General features: G+C 64.0%; 2 protein-coding genes across 2 annotated transcripts in view; one reads left to right on the forward strand and one right to left on the reverse strand.

Annotated features, from left to right (window-relative positions):
- AJAP1 (adherens junctions associated protein 1) overlaps window positions 1-16,506 on the reverse strand; it is an 87,222-nt gene extending 70,716 nt beyond the window's left edge. The window contains exon 1 of the mRNA XM_080656772.1: window positions 15,687-16,506. Coding sequence (XP_080512898.1) covers window positions 15,687-15,715 — 29 coding nt within the window. The 5' untranslated portion in view covers window positions 15,716-16,506. The remainder of the gene's footprint in view (window positions 1-15,686) is intronic.
- The window catches only part of LOC308242658 (uncharacterized protein), a gene marked incomplete at both ends in the record, with an annotated part of 479,931 nt that overhangs the window by 139,542 nt on the left and 323,865 nt on the right, over window positions 1-16,524 (forward strand). The window lies entirely within an intron of this gene.

Here is a 16,524-nt window from a genome sequence, read left to right on the forward strand (position 1 = left end):
CCCGGCCCCCGTAGAGGGCTTTAGCTCTATGGCACACGCTTGGACCACGCGTGGACAAGGGACGCAGGGCCCTCCTGGCATTCTCGGGGAGAAAACCAAGTCCCGAGTCTCCCCGCTCCTCCTCGAAAGTTCCACGACGACGCGGGGCTGCAGGCTCTCCCCGTGCCATCTCGGGCTCTTCCCAGATGCCAACGTGTCACGTGGGCAGGGGACCAGCATCGCCGGGGGGAGAGGGGGGTGCGTTTCTCTAGGGGGAGGCAGGGGGCTCGGACCTGGGGGAGGAGCAAGTGCAGGAGGGGATGGAAGGAAAGGGGGTGCGCTGTCCCCTGGGGTCCTGGGCCAGCTTCCCCTGAGTGACTGTGAGTGACACCAGACAGGCAGCCACGGGGCCGCTGACTGCCAGCTCCGAGCTCCTCGCCATGGGGTTTCCTCCGGGCCCGGCCCAGAGCTCCGGCCCCGGTGTCTCCGGTCACCCTCCACAGGACCCAGCAAGGACCGCCCGACCAGCCAGTCCTAGGCCTGCCCAGGGCGGCACTCCAGGTCTGCTGGCTCCCTGACTCTGCGGCCCTTCCCCTCCCCGCCTCACTTCCTGTCTTCCCAGCTGAACACACCCGGGGGGCAGGGGGCGGGGAGAGGCGGGGGGGGGGGCTCCCCGGGACCTTCGGGGCCTTAGGTGTTTCCCAACCTGCACACCCCGTGCCCGTGTGTTCCCAGACCAGGAAGAGCAGGACCAACGGATCCGGTGGCTGTGTGACCTTGGGCAAGTGACTCAGCCTCTCTGTGCTCCTCTGGAAAAGGGGGGCAGCTAAGGGCCCACAGCCTGGCAGTGCTGTAAGGCTGAGTTATGACAGACGGCATGCTGAGAGCCGGCGGGCACACAGGAAGCGCCGCCAGGCGAGGCATCCCTGCGTGAGGGTAGCAACATGGGCTTCCTGGCCAAGCCCCGCGCTCAGGCCTCCCGCAGAGGAAGGGTCACCTTCCCGGTGGTGCTGGGGGGACGTGCTCCCCTCCCATGGCCAGAGCCGAGGTGACCAGCCATCGCTGGGTGCGTCTCCCTCTCTAGGCCTCAAGGACTCAGAATCCTTCTCAACACAGAGCCCAAGGCGGTCACCACCCAGCCGCCAGCACCGGGCCGAGCCCCGAGCCCTCCCCACCTCCCCCGGGTCTCCAGGGCCCCCGCTCCGAGAGGCTGGCAGCTGAGAACCCAGACCCTCCGGGCCGGGCGGGCTGGGACTCTCGGCCACACCCAGGGGACCGGCCCAGGGAGGATGAAATCAGGGTCCTCAAGTCCCCGGCTCCCCCGGACAGGCCCCCATGGGAACAAGGCGCACGCCGGGAAAGCTTCCTGTGCACGCCGCCCTGAGCTCCCCATCAGCACTGCCCCCCTCTCTACAACGAAGCCCCACGCCCTTTGCTCCAGGAAGGTGGGCGTCCTTGAAGTGGCACCGCTGTCCCCCGGGAAGGAAACAATCAGATGTCCGGCCGGCGTGGCTCAGGGGTTGAGCGTCGACCTAGGAACCAGGAGGTCACAGTTCGATTCCCCGTCAGGGCACGTGCCCGGGTTGACCGCTCCATCCCCAGTGGGGGGCGTGCAGGAGGCAGCCGGTCAGCGATTCTCGCTCATCATTGATTTTATCTCTCTCTCCCTATCCCTTCCTCTGTGAAATCAATAAACAAATATTTTTCTAAAAAGAAACACTCCATCTGAGGCTAGCCCAGGCCGGTGAGGAGCCCCCCCCCCCCCCACTGAGCCCAGGGCTCCCCGGGACCTCCGAGCCCGGGCAGAACGGGGACCACCTTAACCATATTCACTCGCAAGATGAGGGCCACGCAGGACCCACGGGACACTCCACAGACGTTTACCACGGACGAATGGACAGGTGAACAAGGGCCATGTGGACTCAGCTCTTCTCTTTCGTGTGAAGGGAAGGAGCCCGTCCAAACCGAAGGAGGGGCCCTGGGTTCCCCCCGAGCATTCCCTCCAGGCTAACCACACCCCCGGCCTCCCGTGACCCCGCAGCGTCGAGGGCTGTGGCTGTCAGCACCAGGCGGCAGTGGGATCGTGAGCCCCGTGCCCACAGGACTCGCCCGCGATGCTCACAGCATCATCGCCGTCCGCACCTCAAAGGAGAACCAGTCCCGTGCCCCCAGCAGGCGAGGAGACGGGCTGGGCTAGATCCAGAAAGGGGGGCACCTCGGGGGGGGGGGGGGCAGGAACCTGCTGTGCACAGGCAGCCCTCGAGGGCAGCTCGCGCAGTGAGGCCAACAACACAGCAAAGGTGGCACCGGGCAGGACGTGGCCGCTGGAGGCGGAGGCAGAAATGGGCTGACTGTTAGTCACACGAGGGATGGCGGGGGGTGGGGGGTGTCCTAAATCTGGACCAGTGATGGCTACACACACGGCAGATTCTCTGAAAATCACTGAATTGGACACTGAAAACAGGTGAATGTTGCAGTAGATGAATTATACCTCGAAAGACACACGCGCACAGGAGCACACACACGCACACACACGCACACACACGGTGGGCAGTCCTCTTCCCCGGAAGTCTAAGACACCTGACCCCGACTTTCTCCATGTGACCGTTCATTCACTCCCACAGTTTAATTTCGCAAGCGCTCCCGGGAGGGCCTCCCGGAATCAGCGGCGTGTTTATTTTTAATTATTAACGAGATTGAATAACTGTATCTGTGTCACAGATGTTCTCCTCCCCGGGTGACACCGCGCTCATTCTCGCCTGCAAAATCATCTCCCCTTGGGACGACCCCCCTCCGACTCAGAACCGCAGGTGCCTGGGGGACCTTCGATCGCCGGGCCGCTGGCCACAAGGGCCACACCCACAGGGTGCTCACCTGACGTCACAGCAGCGGGGGCCTGCGAGTTTTTGATTTATTTTATTTGTGTGTTTTTTTTCCCCAAAAGGGCAATGTGTAACTTGAGGAAGTGAGGAGCAAACTTTACACAAAAGAAGGGAGCCATAGGGACGGTGAAAACGGTGTGCATGCACCTTGCCGTCCAGGAAAGGGGTTCAAGCCCCAGCCCTCCCGGTAGCTTGCTGTGTGACCTCGGACAAATCGCTTAACCTCTCTGAGCCTCAGTGTCCCCCTCTGCAAAATGAGAGCAACAACACCCGCCTTGCGGGGCTGCCATGAGGACCCGGAGGACGGACGGGGATGCAGAGACGTGGATGGGTCACTTAGCGCTGAGCCTGGGCTATGGGAAGGCCTGGTGGCTCCGGGGCCTCCCAGCTGGACGGGGAGGAGGGAGAAAGAGAAGCGATGGGTCAGCCGTGGGCAAATTACGGCCCGCAGGCCGGATCCAGCTGTTCTATCCGGTTCTCTTGCTCTCCCCTCCGCTCCTTTACTTTGAATTTATATTAGTTCACACAGACACTCCATCCATGCTTTTGTTCCGGCCCTCCGGTCCAGTTTAAGAACCCATTGTGGCCCTTGAGTCAAAAAGTTTGCCCACCCCTGGAGTTCATTGGCTCTCAGACACCCAGAGCCCAGTCCAACACACAGCTTCCCAGTGCACCACCCAGCTCCATACAACAGCATTTATGCAGCGTGTGTGTATGTGGCCCTCCCACACAACACACACATGGACTCACATACATGCACACACAGATACACATGCACACAGAGATGCACACATGGGTGCACACATATGCACACACAGAGATGCACACACAGAGATGCACACACGGACGCACATACGTGAACACACAGATACAGAGGCACACACGGAGGCACACACTGACTCACATACATGCACACATGGATGCACACGCAGATTCACATGCACACAGAGACACAAACGTGGGTGCAGGCACACATGCACACAGAGAGACGCACACACATGGATGCACACACAGAGATGCACACGGACGCACATACATGGACACACAGATACACATGCACACAGAGCCACACATGTGGGTGCACACACATGCACACAGAGAGACGCGCACACAGAGAGACACGCACACAGAGATGCACACACGGATGCACACACATGCACACACAGACACACATGCACATAGAGGCGCACACACGGAGGCACACACACTTCCGTCACAAAGACTGAAAGGAGAACAGCAAAGCCACAGACCGGCATTCTGTTTCACACACCCGGCCCCGTAAGCACGAGCTGGAACCTGAGCCATAGCTTCTGTGCTTGGCGCCCGCCCCGGCACCGTCTCGGAGACACCCCACGCGCCACGTGCCCGGGCGGGGGGACGGGGGGGCCCAGAACGGCTGCTCTGTTTCCGGGCTGACCTGGTTTGTGCGGACCTGGACAGCTCTTCCTGCCCAGCAATTACACGCCGGCCGTTCGTTACTGTCACCGATGGCAGAGCTCACGGCATCCGAGGCTCCGCGGGACGCGGGCGGCTGTGTTTTGCATCCTCAAAACTGGGGCAGACTCACCACGCGGCACATTTCAGAAAGGCGTCGCTGTACCCGTCCCCGATCTGCACATCCCCCGTAACTGCTATTCCATCCAACTCTGGGTCCCCAAAGAGGTCAGACACACCCCGAAAAGAAACCCAGTGCTGATCTCTGATGGAGAACTAGGAAGTATCAGCTGGAGTTTCTGGTTAATCCGCACCCGAGGATATTTTTCCGTTGATTTTGAGAGAGAGTGGAGGGGAGGGGGAAAGACAGAGAGACAGAAACATCGACGTGAGAGAGACACATCGATTGGTTGCCTCCTGCATGCGCCCCCGACCAGGGCCAGGGATCGAGCCTACAACTGAGGTACGTGCCCTTGACCAGAATCAAACCCTTCAGTCCGTGGGCTGATGCTCCAATCACTAAGCCAACTCATCCAGGGCGTTCGTTTTGTTTGTTTTGTTTTTAATACATTTGTATTGATTTCAGAGAGGAAGAGAGAGAGGGAGAGAATCATGGATCGGCTGCCTCCTGCACGCCCCCTACTGGGGATCGAGCCCGCGACCCAGGCACGTGCCCTGACCGGACACCCAACCACGACCTCCTGGTTCCTAGGTCGACGCTCAACCACTGAGCCCCACCAGCCAGGCAGTTCCAGGGTTTTTCTTGTAGATTACGTGAGGTTTTCTGGTAGAAAATCACGTCATCTGTCTGCAACAGCAAGTGCAGAGATACTGACCGTTTCATCCCTTCCTTTCTGAGTGTCCTTAATCCTTCTCTTCCTGTATGGCCCTGGCTAGAACTCCAGCTCTGAGGTGGATAACGGGGGAGGGTGGACACCCTCGACTCATCCCTGGCCTCGGCGGGAAGCTTCCGACATCTCAACATTAAGTGGGAGGTTAGTCGGCGGCCTTTGAAGATGTCCTTCCTCAAGGTGAGTAAGTGCCCTTGTAGGCTGACATTCCGGAGAGTTCTTATCCTAAGCGGGTGTTGACTTTATCAAGTGCATACAGTCCCGCGGTTTTTCTTCTTCAGCCTTTTCATAGGGTGGAGGGCACGGGTTGATTTCCAAAGAGTGAACCACCCTTGCATCCACGGACTGAACCCCATTGGCATATACTTCTTTTTACAGCCGAACTATGTCTGCTGATATTTTATTAAGGACCAGAGGCCCTCGCAGGCCCGGCTTCATCTGGAAGGTTGTCCAGAAGGACGTCCAGAAGGTCGTTCAGCTGTCCGGTCTAATTTGCATATTATGCTTTTATTATTATAGGGTTTTTTTTTGGGGGGGGGAGGGGTCCATTTTCACAAACAATACTGGTTTCCGGTTCCCTTTTTCCGGGCTGGCTTTGCGTGGCTTTGCTGTCGGGTAAATATCCGCTTCACAAGTGACTCAAGAGTGTTTGTTCTTTCCACAGCGGACACACCCACGCCCGCCACACCTGCACCCACCACACGCATGTCACACACCCACATCACACACACACACACACTCCACAGCGGACACACCCACGCCCGCCACACCGGCACCCACCACACGCATGTCACACACCCACATCACACACACACACACTCCACAGCGGACACACCCACGCCCGCCACACCGGCACCCACCACACGCATGTCACACACCCACATCACACACCCACATCACACCCACACACACACTCCACAGCGGACACACCCACGCCCGCCACACCGGCACCCACCACACGCATGTCACACACCCACGTCACACACACACACACACACTCCACAGCGGACACACCCACGCCCGCCACACCGGCACCCACCACACGCATGCCACACACCCACATCACACACACACACACTCCCCAGCAGACACACCCACGCCCGCCACACCGGCACCCACCACACGCATGTCACACACCCACGTCACACACACACACACACTCCACAGCGGACACACCCACGCCCGCCACACCGGCACCCACCACACGCATGTCACACACCCACATCACACACACACACACACTCCACAGCAGACACACCCACGCCCGCCACACCGGCACCCACCACACGCATGTCACACACCCACATCACACACACTCCCCAGCAGACACACCCACGCCCGCCACACCTGCACCCACCACACGCATGTCACACACCCATGTCACACACACACACACACTCCCCAGCAGACACATGCACACCCACCACACCTGCACCCACCACACGCATGTCACACCCACGTCACACACACTGTCTTGATGCCAGAACTTCCCCACCCCCCGCCCCGCCCAGGATCTCGCCGCCTCCACCCTGAGCCAGGGACTCCAGGAAGCAGTGGGAAAATGCCGTGCAGGGGCTGGGACCCGGGAAAATGCCGTGCAGGGACTGGGACCCGGGAAAATGCCCTGCAGGGACTGGGACCCGGGAAAATGCCGTGCAGGGACTGGGACCCGGGAAAATGCCCTGCAGGGACTGGGACCCGGGAAAATGCCGTGCAGGGGCTGGGACCCGGGAAAATGCCCTGCAGGGGCTGGGACCCGGGAAAATGCCGTGCAGGGGCTGGGACCCGGGAAAATGCCCTGCAGGGGCTGGGACCCGGGAAAATGCCGTGCAGGGGCTGGGACCCGGGAAAATGCCGTGCAGGGGCTGGGACCCGGCCCATCCTCAGAGCCGCCCGAAGCCCCTGGGGCGTGACTGACCGCCTCGCCCTCCGTTCACTCAGACCTCCACCACGGCTGACACTGTCCACCTGAGGAAGCTGCCCAGCGGATTTGCCAAAAGAAGCCACGTGACCCGCCATCCAGCTGCCCGCACGCTCCCTAAGTCTGAACGGCGGAGTCTGAGGGTGAACCTGCTTCGCAAAGTCCGTGCACTTGAACTCGTTCCGCTGAGGTCGCCGGGAGCTTTCTCAGCTCCCAGTTCTCCACCCAACGGGGCGGAACTCCCACGTCACGTCACGTCACGTCACGGGATTGTCCTGCCGTCCACACTCCTCACCTGACCCGCAGGATGGAAGGGGCCCAGGCGACCACCGGGGCCTCAGCAGATCCCGCCCCACCCCTGGAGGCGTGCCCGCGGGGCCTGGCACTAGCAGCGCTCCCCAGGGGTCTGCAGAGGCGCGGGGGCTTGCTGTTGGGAAGGCTCGCCCTCCAACCCCCCCACCTCACCCCCCCCCCGTGTCTGTGTAGCACGGAACGCTGTCCATCAGCCCGTGGGAGCCAGGTGCCCGCCGCCCGCAGCCGGTTCTGCTGTGGGGTGCGGCCGCTGCCTTCCCCGTGCGCACAGCCAGCCTCCTCTGCGGGAGAAGGTGCTCTTCTACCTGGTCTCCTCACCTGGGGGTGCGGCGCCCGGCACCCACCGGCCCCCAAACTCCCCAACACACAGTCATCCGCACACCCACACCACACACACACACACTCCCCAGCAGACACACCCACACCCACACCCACACCCACCACACTGCACACACCACACCAACATCACACACCCACACCACACACACCCACACCCACCACACTGCACACACCACACTCACATCACACACCCACACCACACACACACACACTCCCCAGCAGACACACCCACACCCACACCCACACCCACCACACTGCACACACCACACCCACGTCACACACACACACTCCCCAGCAGACACACCCACACCCACACCCACACCCACCACACTGCACACACCACACCCACGTCACACACACACACTCCCCAGCAGACACACCCACACCCACACCCACACCCACCACACTGCACACACCACACCCATGTCACACACACACACCCACACCCACATCCACCACACTGCACACACCACACCCACGTCACACACCCACACCACACACACACACACTCACCACACCCACGTCACACACACACACTCCCCAGCAGACACACCCACACCCACACCCACCACACTGCACACATCACACTCACATCACACACCCACACCACACACACCCACACCCACCACACTGCACACACCACACCCACGTCACACACACACACTCCCCAGCAGACACACCCACACCCACACCCACACCCACCACACTGCACACACCACACCCATGTCACACACACACCCCCACACCCACACCCACCACACTGCACACACCACACTCACATCACACACCCACACCACACACACCCACACCCACCACACTGCACACACCACACTCACATCACACACCCACACCACACACACACACACACATACCACACTGCACACACCACACTCACGTCACACACCCACATCACACACACACACACACACACACTACCCAGCAGACACATCCATACCCATCATACCTGCACATACCACACCCATGGCACACATACACATACATACATACACACTTCCCAGCGGACACACCCATACCCACCACACCTGCACATATCACACCCATGTCACACACACACACATACATACATACACACTTCCCAGCAGACACACCCACACCCACCACACCTGCACACACCACACCCACATCACACACACACACACACACACTCCCCAGCAGACACACCCATACCCATCATAGCTGCACATACCACACCCATGTCACATACACACACACATACACACTCCCCAGCAGACACACCCATACCCACCACACCTGCACATACCACACCCATGTCACACACACCCACTGCCCAGCAGACACACCCACTTCCCCACACCTGCACACTCCCCACCACACACACACACACACACACACGCACACACACCTGTCTCTGGAACAATGTTCCTAAAAATTTTCATTCCAACGTGGCCCTGGTGATTCACAGTCCTCCTGCCCCTATGGGGCCCAAGGCGGCTGGACGGTCAGCATGGCGACAGGTGCGGGGGTGCAAGGGAGCGAGGAAGGCCCCGCCCTCACGTCGTCAGAGAACGTGCTCAAGGGGGCCACGGGGACGCCTGCCCCCCAGGTGGCTCCAGGGGGAGCCAAGGACACTCTGGACACACTCCCCGCAGGAGACCAGCTCTCCCTCCCACACGGGGCCCTGCCTGTCCTGCTCTGGCACCTGCCGGTCTGGCCTCTCCGTCACCTGGGCAGCCCCTGACGCCTGTGTCACAGGTGCGAGGGCTCTGCCACGCTGCCTCAGGTCCCCAAATCACTTCCTACAACCCCGTGGGGGTAGTGCCCTGCGGGTACCTGTCCTCCCTCTCGAGACTGGGGGCCCAAGAAGGCAGCGGCCACCCCCACCCGCCCACTGTTCTGGCTCGGGCCACACCCTGGCTCTGGGTGGACCCCACTGTTGAATTAGGGGGGCTGTGGCCAGGCCGGCCTCTCAGAGCCTGAGCCGACAGAGCAGCACAGCCACAGCAGACGGGGGTGGGGGGTGGGGGGGGGCTGGGGCTCCACCAGCAGCTGCTCTCCCGCCCGAGTGCCCACGGGGAGCAGCCAGCACGGCAGGCGAGCCCACAGGCCCCCGAGTCCCTGGGGTGCAGCCCACAGTCGGGTTATCGTGAGAATAAATCACACTCCTGACTCAAGGGCCGAGCCCAGGGTAAGAACATGAATTTAATTCTCATTAACACCCTCTCACATGGATTACACATGGAAACGATGATCTGGTACATGTTGGGTTCAAGTGAGTCTCTCACTGAAGTTGATTTCGGTTTTTATTATTGCTTTCACGGTGCCTGCTGAAACTTTTCAAAATACAAATGTGGCCCGTGCCCTGTTTCTCCTGGACGGTGCGGTCTCCACTTGGATACAAGTATTTCTATCCCCCACACACTTCCCCTCCGCACGGGACCGAAACCCCCCCATTTCTGGATCCACACGGCATCGGCTCAGGGTGGGGCGCCCCCGGGCAGCAAGGACTGACATGCACGGACAGTGGGAGTGAAGTGAGAAAAAGCAGAGATCGGACAGTTTCTCTATCACGAACCACTCACCTTCCTCCCCATCCCCCCACCTGCCCACCCGCGGGTTCATGGACCGACCAGAACCTTGGGTGAACCGATAATGACCGAAAGAGTCCAAGGGAGTCATCTTCCCTGAACATGTCTGCATTCCACGTACAGCCCAGTCCTCGAGCCAGCGGATCGAATCGCTCATGGTGGGGCTGTGAGCACCAGGAAGCCGGTGGAAGAAGGGGTGCATCTGCCCGAGTCTCAACAGGGCCGCCAGGTAAGACTGGCCTTGGGTGGCACCGTCCCCAGGTCTCAGCGGGAGGTTAGGAGGAGTGACCACAAGGACAGTTCTTGATAGAGCCAGGGCCCCGTGCACGCGGACACGTCCTCACCCACAGACCCCTCCTGGGTGTCCACTACGCACCTGCCACGCCTCACGGCGGCGATGGAGAATGAGACACAGTCCCGCCCAGGGACCAGGCTCCTCTCCCCGCCAAGGCAGGAGCCCACCTGCGGGTCCCCAGGGCCCCCCGCGAACACGCTGCCAGCCACGAGGCCCCAGCCTGGCTTCCTTCCGCAGCCAAACCGCCCAGGCGGCTGCCCACTGGGGGCCGGGACGGAGGGCGGGCAGGGAGGCAGCGCCTGGCAGGACGGCCCTCCGAGGCCGGCCCCTGAGACAGAGCGACAATTGGCAGACGTCCTAGTGGGGGGACAGGACAGGCAGACAGAGGGCCGGCGGGCCGGGGAGGCCACAGCACAGATGGGCCCAGCGTGGCTGCCACAGGCCTTTCTCCGGGGGGGAGGGTGACAGGAAGGAGGGGACACCTTGCCGAGCGCCCGCATTCAGCAGAAGTGCAAACGCCAGCCTGCGCCCCTCCCCCGCCCCGCAGGTCCGGCCGCCGGGCCCTGTCCTCGGCTGACACGGCAGGTCAGCCTCCACTCCCAGCTCGGGGTCAGGGGAGACAATGCCAGCTTGGAAGACCCCCCGGGGGAAAGGGGGCTTCTGGCCTCTCACCCGGAAAGTGCTTCCTTTGTTTTCTTCTTTTGTGTGTGTGTGTGTGTGTGTGAGTGTGTGTGTGTGTGTGTGTGTGACTCCTCCCCCGAGGGTATTTTTCCCTTGATTTTTAGAGAGAGTGGAAGGGAGAGAGAGAGAGAAACACCGACGTGAGAGAGACACATCCATTGGTTGCCTCCTGCACCCACCCTGACCGGGGCCCTGGCCAGGGAGGAGCCTGCAACCAAGGTACGTGCCCTTGACCGGAATCGAACCTGGGACCCTTCAGTCTGCAAGCCGACGCTCCATCCACTGAGCCACACTGGCGAGGTCTTGAGGTGCTGCTTTCCAAAGAGAGAGACAGCCTGAGCCCAGCACAGCTGCCCTGCCCCCCTTCCCCGCCCCCCCCCCTGCTCCCAGGGGGGCAGCAGACTCAGCCTTCCTCGCACTCTTTGGAAGCAGCTCCGGCTGGCATTGAAGCAGCCTGGTCCCTGGCTGATGATTGGGGTGCAGAGAGCGAGCAGCCGGCCCCCCCCCCAGGAGGCAGGTGTGACCCAGCCCTGATGTGGATGGACCCTGGGGAGCCATTCCCCCCCCCGCACCCCCCTCCCCGCAGCGTGGGCCCCGGGGCTCTGATGGCCGCTGCCTCTGACTTTCTATGAACGGAGAGTCCCTCTGAGTTACATAACCGCAGCCGGGCGGCCCCTGACGCCCGGGCTCGGGTTCCTGGAAGGGTCTCCGAGGGGCGAGTCCAGCGGCCGCGTGCCCCGCGCCGTCTCCCCCGCGCCTGGCTGGCCGGGGGCAGGAGAAACCCTCGCGAGCCAGACTTGAAGCGTAAGATCTAGATCAAGGATATATTTGGCTTCCCGGCTCATCTTTACATCAGCTTCGTCTCTACTGACTTGTCGCCCTTTGCAGGCCGCTGGCACGTGCACAGGAGGCAGGCGACTCTTACGTAACCCCATTCAGCAGCCGCCCGGGGGGGGGGGGGGCGCGGTGCCGGTGGGTCGCCGGGGTCTGGCCTCCGCCCACTTCACGGTGACGCAGGCCACGCTGTGCCCACGTGCTCCGGGCACCCTGTGGTCTGCCCGCAAAGAGCCCGAGGGGATGCGGGACTCGGACGCGCACCCGGCCCACGTCTGCCAACACCTTGCTGGTGCCCAGGTCCGGGGGTGGGGACACCGAGGCCCGGGCTGGGCGCTGCTGTTCCCGCCACCATCCAAGTGGCCCGGCCAGGAGGCGGCAGGAAGTGTCGGGAGAGGGGGTCCCTCCCTGTCCGGGGACCAGGGGAGGGCAGGGAGGCCTGGAGCGGCCGGTCCTGCGCTGCCACAGCCCTGGTCCCTACCCACAGCGTCCTTGAGGCCCAGGAGGAAGGAAGCAGGTGATTCAAGTAAATCAGCAGGAGGGACCCCTGGCAGGAGCCTGCCACCCCCTCCTCCGCCCGGACGTGGGCCCCCCGGTGGGGCCGGGTGGGCGGGGAGGGGTGCGCCACGTGGGGGAGGACGTGAGCTGCCTCCTAAAATGGCGACTCATCCCAGCATCCCTGTCCCCGGTCAGAGCCACAGCCGCCACGCTCCCTGCACTCCGCCGCAACCCGTCTGGAAACAGCAGCGGACGGCCCGGGGGCAGGCGTCACCGGGAGGGCTGCCTGCTGACGGAGCGTCCACCGGCCCGTCCTCCGAGGCCCAGGCACAGCCCCAGCCGCCGGGGCCTCTCCAGGCGGGGCTGGTGACACGGGCCCTGCGGCGAGGCCCACGTGGGGTCCGCGTGCTCGGGCAGCCGCGAAGTGCCCCACGGAGGAAGCGTGCAAGAGAGAAGGTTGTCACGCACCCCACCCCACCACGGCCACCCCCAGGGCCTCCCAGAGAGGAGGGGCCGGGGCCTCCCCGGGGAGGAGGACAGACAGCCGCTCCAAGGGGCAGGGCCGGAAGGAGCCGTGACTTTGGCTCGCCATTGGACTCCTGAGGACGACTGTCAGCAGCCTCGGGTGCAGAAGCCCCTGACAAAGCAGCGCCTGGAGGTCTGCAGCTCAGAAGGGCCCCCCAGGTTAACTCCACTGTCCCCCCCCACCGCCGCTCCCCATGCCCCTGGTGCTCACGGAGGGGGCTCCATCCAGGGCAGCCGCACTGGGGCAGCCCCAGGAGACGCCAGCGACCCTGTGCACGGAGGGACCTTGAGGGCTTGGCTACAACCACCCACAAAGGCACAAAAACCAGCTTGAAAAGACCCCGTCTGTCTCCCCCCTGGAAGGAGAGGCTCCCCGCAGGGCCCGGCTCCAAACCCCCAGATCCCTGAGCCCAGGCTCCTTCTCGGAAACCAGCACGAGAGCCTCTCGCTCAGGGACCACCCCGTCACTCTGCCTCCGGGGCTCAGGCGCAGACTCCGTGGGCCTGTCACAGCCAGGCCAGGCTCCGCGGCCAGCAGGAGGCCGTCCCACCTGCACCTGCAGCCAGGAGCCAGGCAAGGTGACAAGGTGACGGCTCCCTGCCAGGGAAGAGTGCCTTTCCGGTCCGGAGCAGGCCCTGGGGGTCCCGGAGCCTGATGGGAGGCAGAGCCCGCAGACCCTGGAGGGGCGGAGGTGGAAGGGACAGCTCCCACATGGCAGCGCTCTCGCCGGTCAGCCTCCCAAACAGGTGACAGCTCGTCCTTCCAGACCCACTTCCAGAAAATCCCGTGCTCACCGCGAAGGGAGAAAACAAAAGGTCAAACTTCAACATCGCCAACAGAACTGTTTCCTAAAGCAAACCCCAAGAAACGCCCGCCCGGGGGGCTGGAGGGACCCGGCTGGTGGAGCCTGAGCCAACAGCTTCCTTCCGCGATAGCGACTCTCCTCTCCCTTATCAAAACGCACGGATCTCTCAACCTGGCACCTTGTCAGAGCTTTAAAAACGTCTGTGCAGATAACCGGCCGGCAGGCAGTCCTCAGGGGCCGGGCCGCGGCTCCAGAGGGGCTCAGGGGTCCGACGGGGACCCCCAGATCCTTCCCCAGGCCCTGGTTCTGGCTGAGACCCAGAGGCAGAGGGCAAGGTGCTTGGATGGGTCACCGACAAAGGCTCCTGGTCCATTCTGTCTGCGTCCAGAGCCTTATCTAGTCCGAGCACACACGGAGGTTCAGGCCGAGCCAATACCAACGGGCACCTCACCATTAACCTCTTGACACCCAGGCGGCAAACGAGACAAGCCGGGCTCCTGGAGGAGGAGGAGGGACGGCTGCTTTCCAGAAAAAGGCCAATGACAACGTTTGACAGTTTTCACTCGCTGCTGTCAGCAGCCGTGACCCCGGGACGGAGCATCGTCCCCTACACCCGGCGAGCTGGAAAACGCTGGGCGAGCTTCGTCCTCTTCTGATTTCTCAAAACCAGGACGCGCACCGGGTCCTCCCTGGGGCTCACTCCCCCCGCTTTGACCGGTGGCGGTGGGGGCGGCTCGGCAGCCGGCTGGGCTTAGCTCGCCTCCCTCCCCAGCACGGGAGCGCAGTGCATCCCAGTGGACAGACTCGGAACCGCACGCCGGCGCCCTCCGCCTCCACCTCGGTCCTCCCTGCTCTCTCCTGGCGACCTGGGACCCAAACGCACCAGCTCCGAGGAGCCCCCAGCAGGAGGGTGACGGCTCGGGAGCAGCTTCCCCACGAAGGGACCACTGTGCCGAGCTGGGCCCTACGCCGCCAGAGGCGGAGGCTGAAGCCCGAGCGCCCACGCAGGCGGGCAAAGTTTGCAGAAAGGGGTCTTTCTGGGCACCCCCCACCGCGGGCTCCAGCTCCGAGTCCCTTCCAGCTCACCCTGGAGTCCCACACACAGGCCGGCCCCAGGGCGCGCCCCAGGCGGCTCAGTATGTGGATGGGGGCGGGGAGGACCGCTCGCCCGCGCTCCCCCCGATCCCCCGCGTCTCCTGCCCCAGCTGCCCGCCAGCTGTGCGCACCCGTCGCGCCCGGAGGTCACCAGCAAGCAGCTGGATAGGCAGCTGGGAGGCCCGGAGGCCCCTGCTCAGCCCTGGAGCCGAGGAGGAGGAAAGACCGGCTGAGAGGCTGTTTTGTTTTGCTTTCCTCAAACTCCGCCTGCCGAGCTCTCGCCCGGGGCGAGCGGCTCTGCCTTTCCCCGGCCGCCCCGGCCCCCGCCCTGGGTGCACGGCCCGCCGCGCCCAGCGGCTGGCGCCTCGCTCGGGGCCCTGGGGAGGACGCGCAGGGGCGGCCAGGACACTGCGTGGCTGACGCCGCCAGCCGCCCGCGCCCCTGCCCGGACACCGGACGCTCGGAGCCCGGGAGAGCGGGCCGCTCCCTGCGGAGCGCAGAGCTCCGAGCTCCGGACTGGGGCCCCGACCCGGTTCCCGGGGCACCCTATGGCCGCTCGCGGGGGGGCGGGGAAGGGTCCCTTGATTTGCAACCCTGAGGAAAGCGCCCTTCCGCCCAGCCCGGCACCCACGCACCCACCGGCACCTGGCGCTGGCCGGGTCGCTCACCTGAGTCCTAAAAGCTGTTGAATCCACATGGTCACGTTTCAGCGAGCGGAGCTCAGACCTCGCTCGCCCCGGCCATCTGCGCGGCTTCAATCCCGCTCGCTTCCGTCCCGCGGCGCCGATATCTGCTCTCGGTCCGCCGCCGCCCGCCGGCCGCGGGGCGCAGCGAGTCAGAGCGCGGCCGCGCGGGGCTCCATGCCGGCCGGCGCGCCGCCGCCGCGGGGGCGCATGGCTCAGGCTGGGCGGCCCGCGGGGGCGCACATCCTCAACCGGGGCGCAGACCGGCAGCCCCCTCTGGGGAAAGCCCAGTGAAGCAGCGGCGAGGCCCGCGGGGGACGGGGCGACCGGCCCGGGAGGGGCGCACTCCGGCGCTGCGGCCGCGCGGCGGTGGTCGGAGGAGCAGCGGCTTCGCCCTCCGGGGCGGCAGGAGGGAGGCCGGGCAGCGCCGCCGCGAACAGTGCGTGTCTAGCCTCCAGTCGGAGCCCCGCGCCGAGGGGTCGGCTCGGTCCGGGGACGGGAGAGAGGCGGGGATGCGGAGGCGCGCGGGTCCTGTCCGCGCCCCGCCGGGTCAGGGTGCTCGGCGGGGCTCCGTAGCGGTCGGCACAGCTCAAGTTGGCGGGGGCTCCGTCTGAGCGCTCGCTCTGCAGACGGCCGGCCGCGGGCGCGGGAGGCGGGCAGGAGGCGGGCACGGAGGCGCGTGGGGCGAGGGCGCGGTGGAGCGCGGGGCGTGGGGCGCGCAGCGGCGGCGCGGCGCCGAGGAGGCGGGCGGGGATCCCGGGCCCCGCCGCCCGTGCCCACCGCGCCCGCCGCAGAGCCGCCTCCCTCCGCGCGTCTGCCTCTC

The sequence above is a fragment of the Plecotus auritus genome, assembly GCF_963455305.1.
Source record: "Plecotus auritus genome assembly, chromosome: 2".
In the NCBI taxonomy this organism is placed as follows: domain Eukaryota; kingdom Metazoa; phylum Chordata; class Mammalia; order Chiroptera; family Vespertilionidae; genus Plecotus; species Plecotus auritus.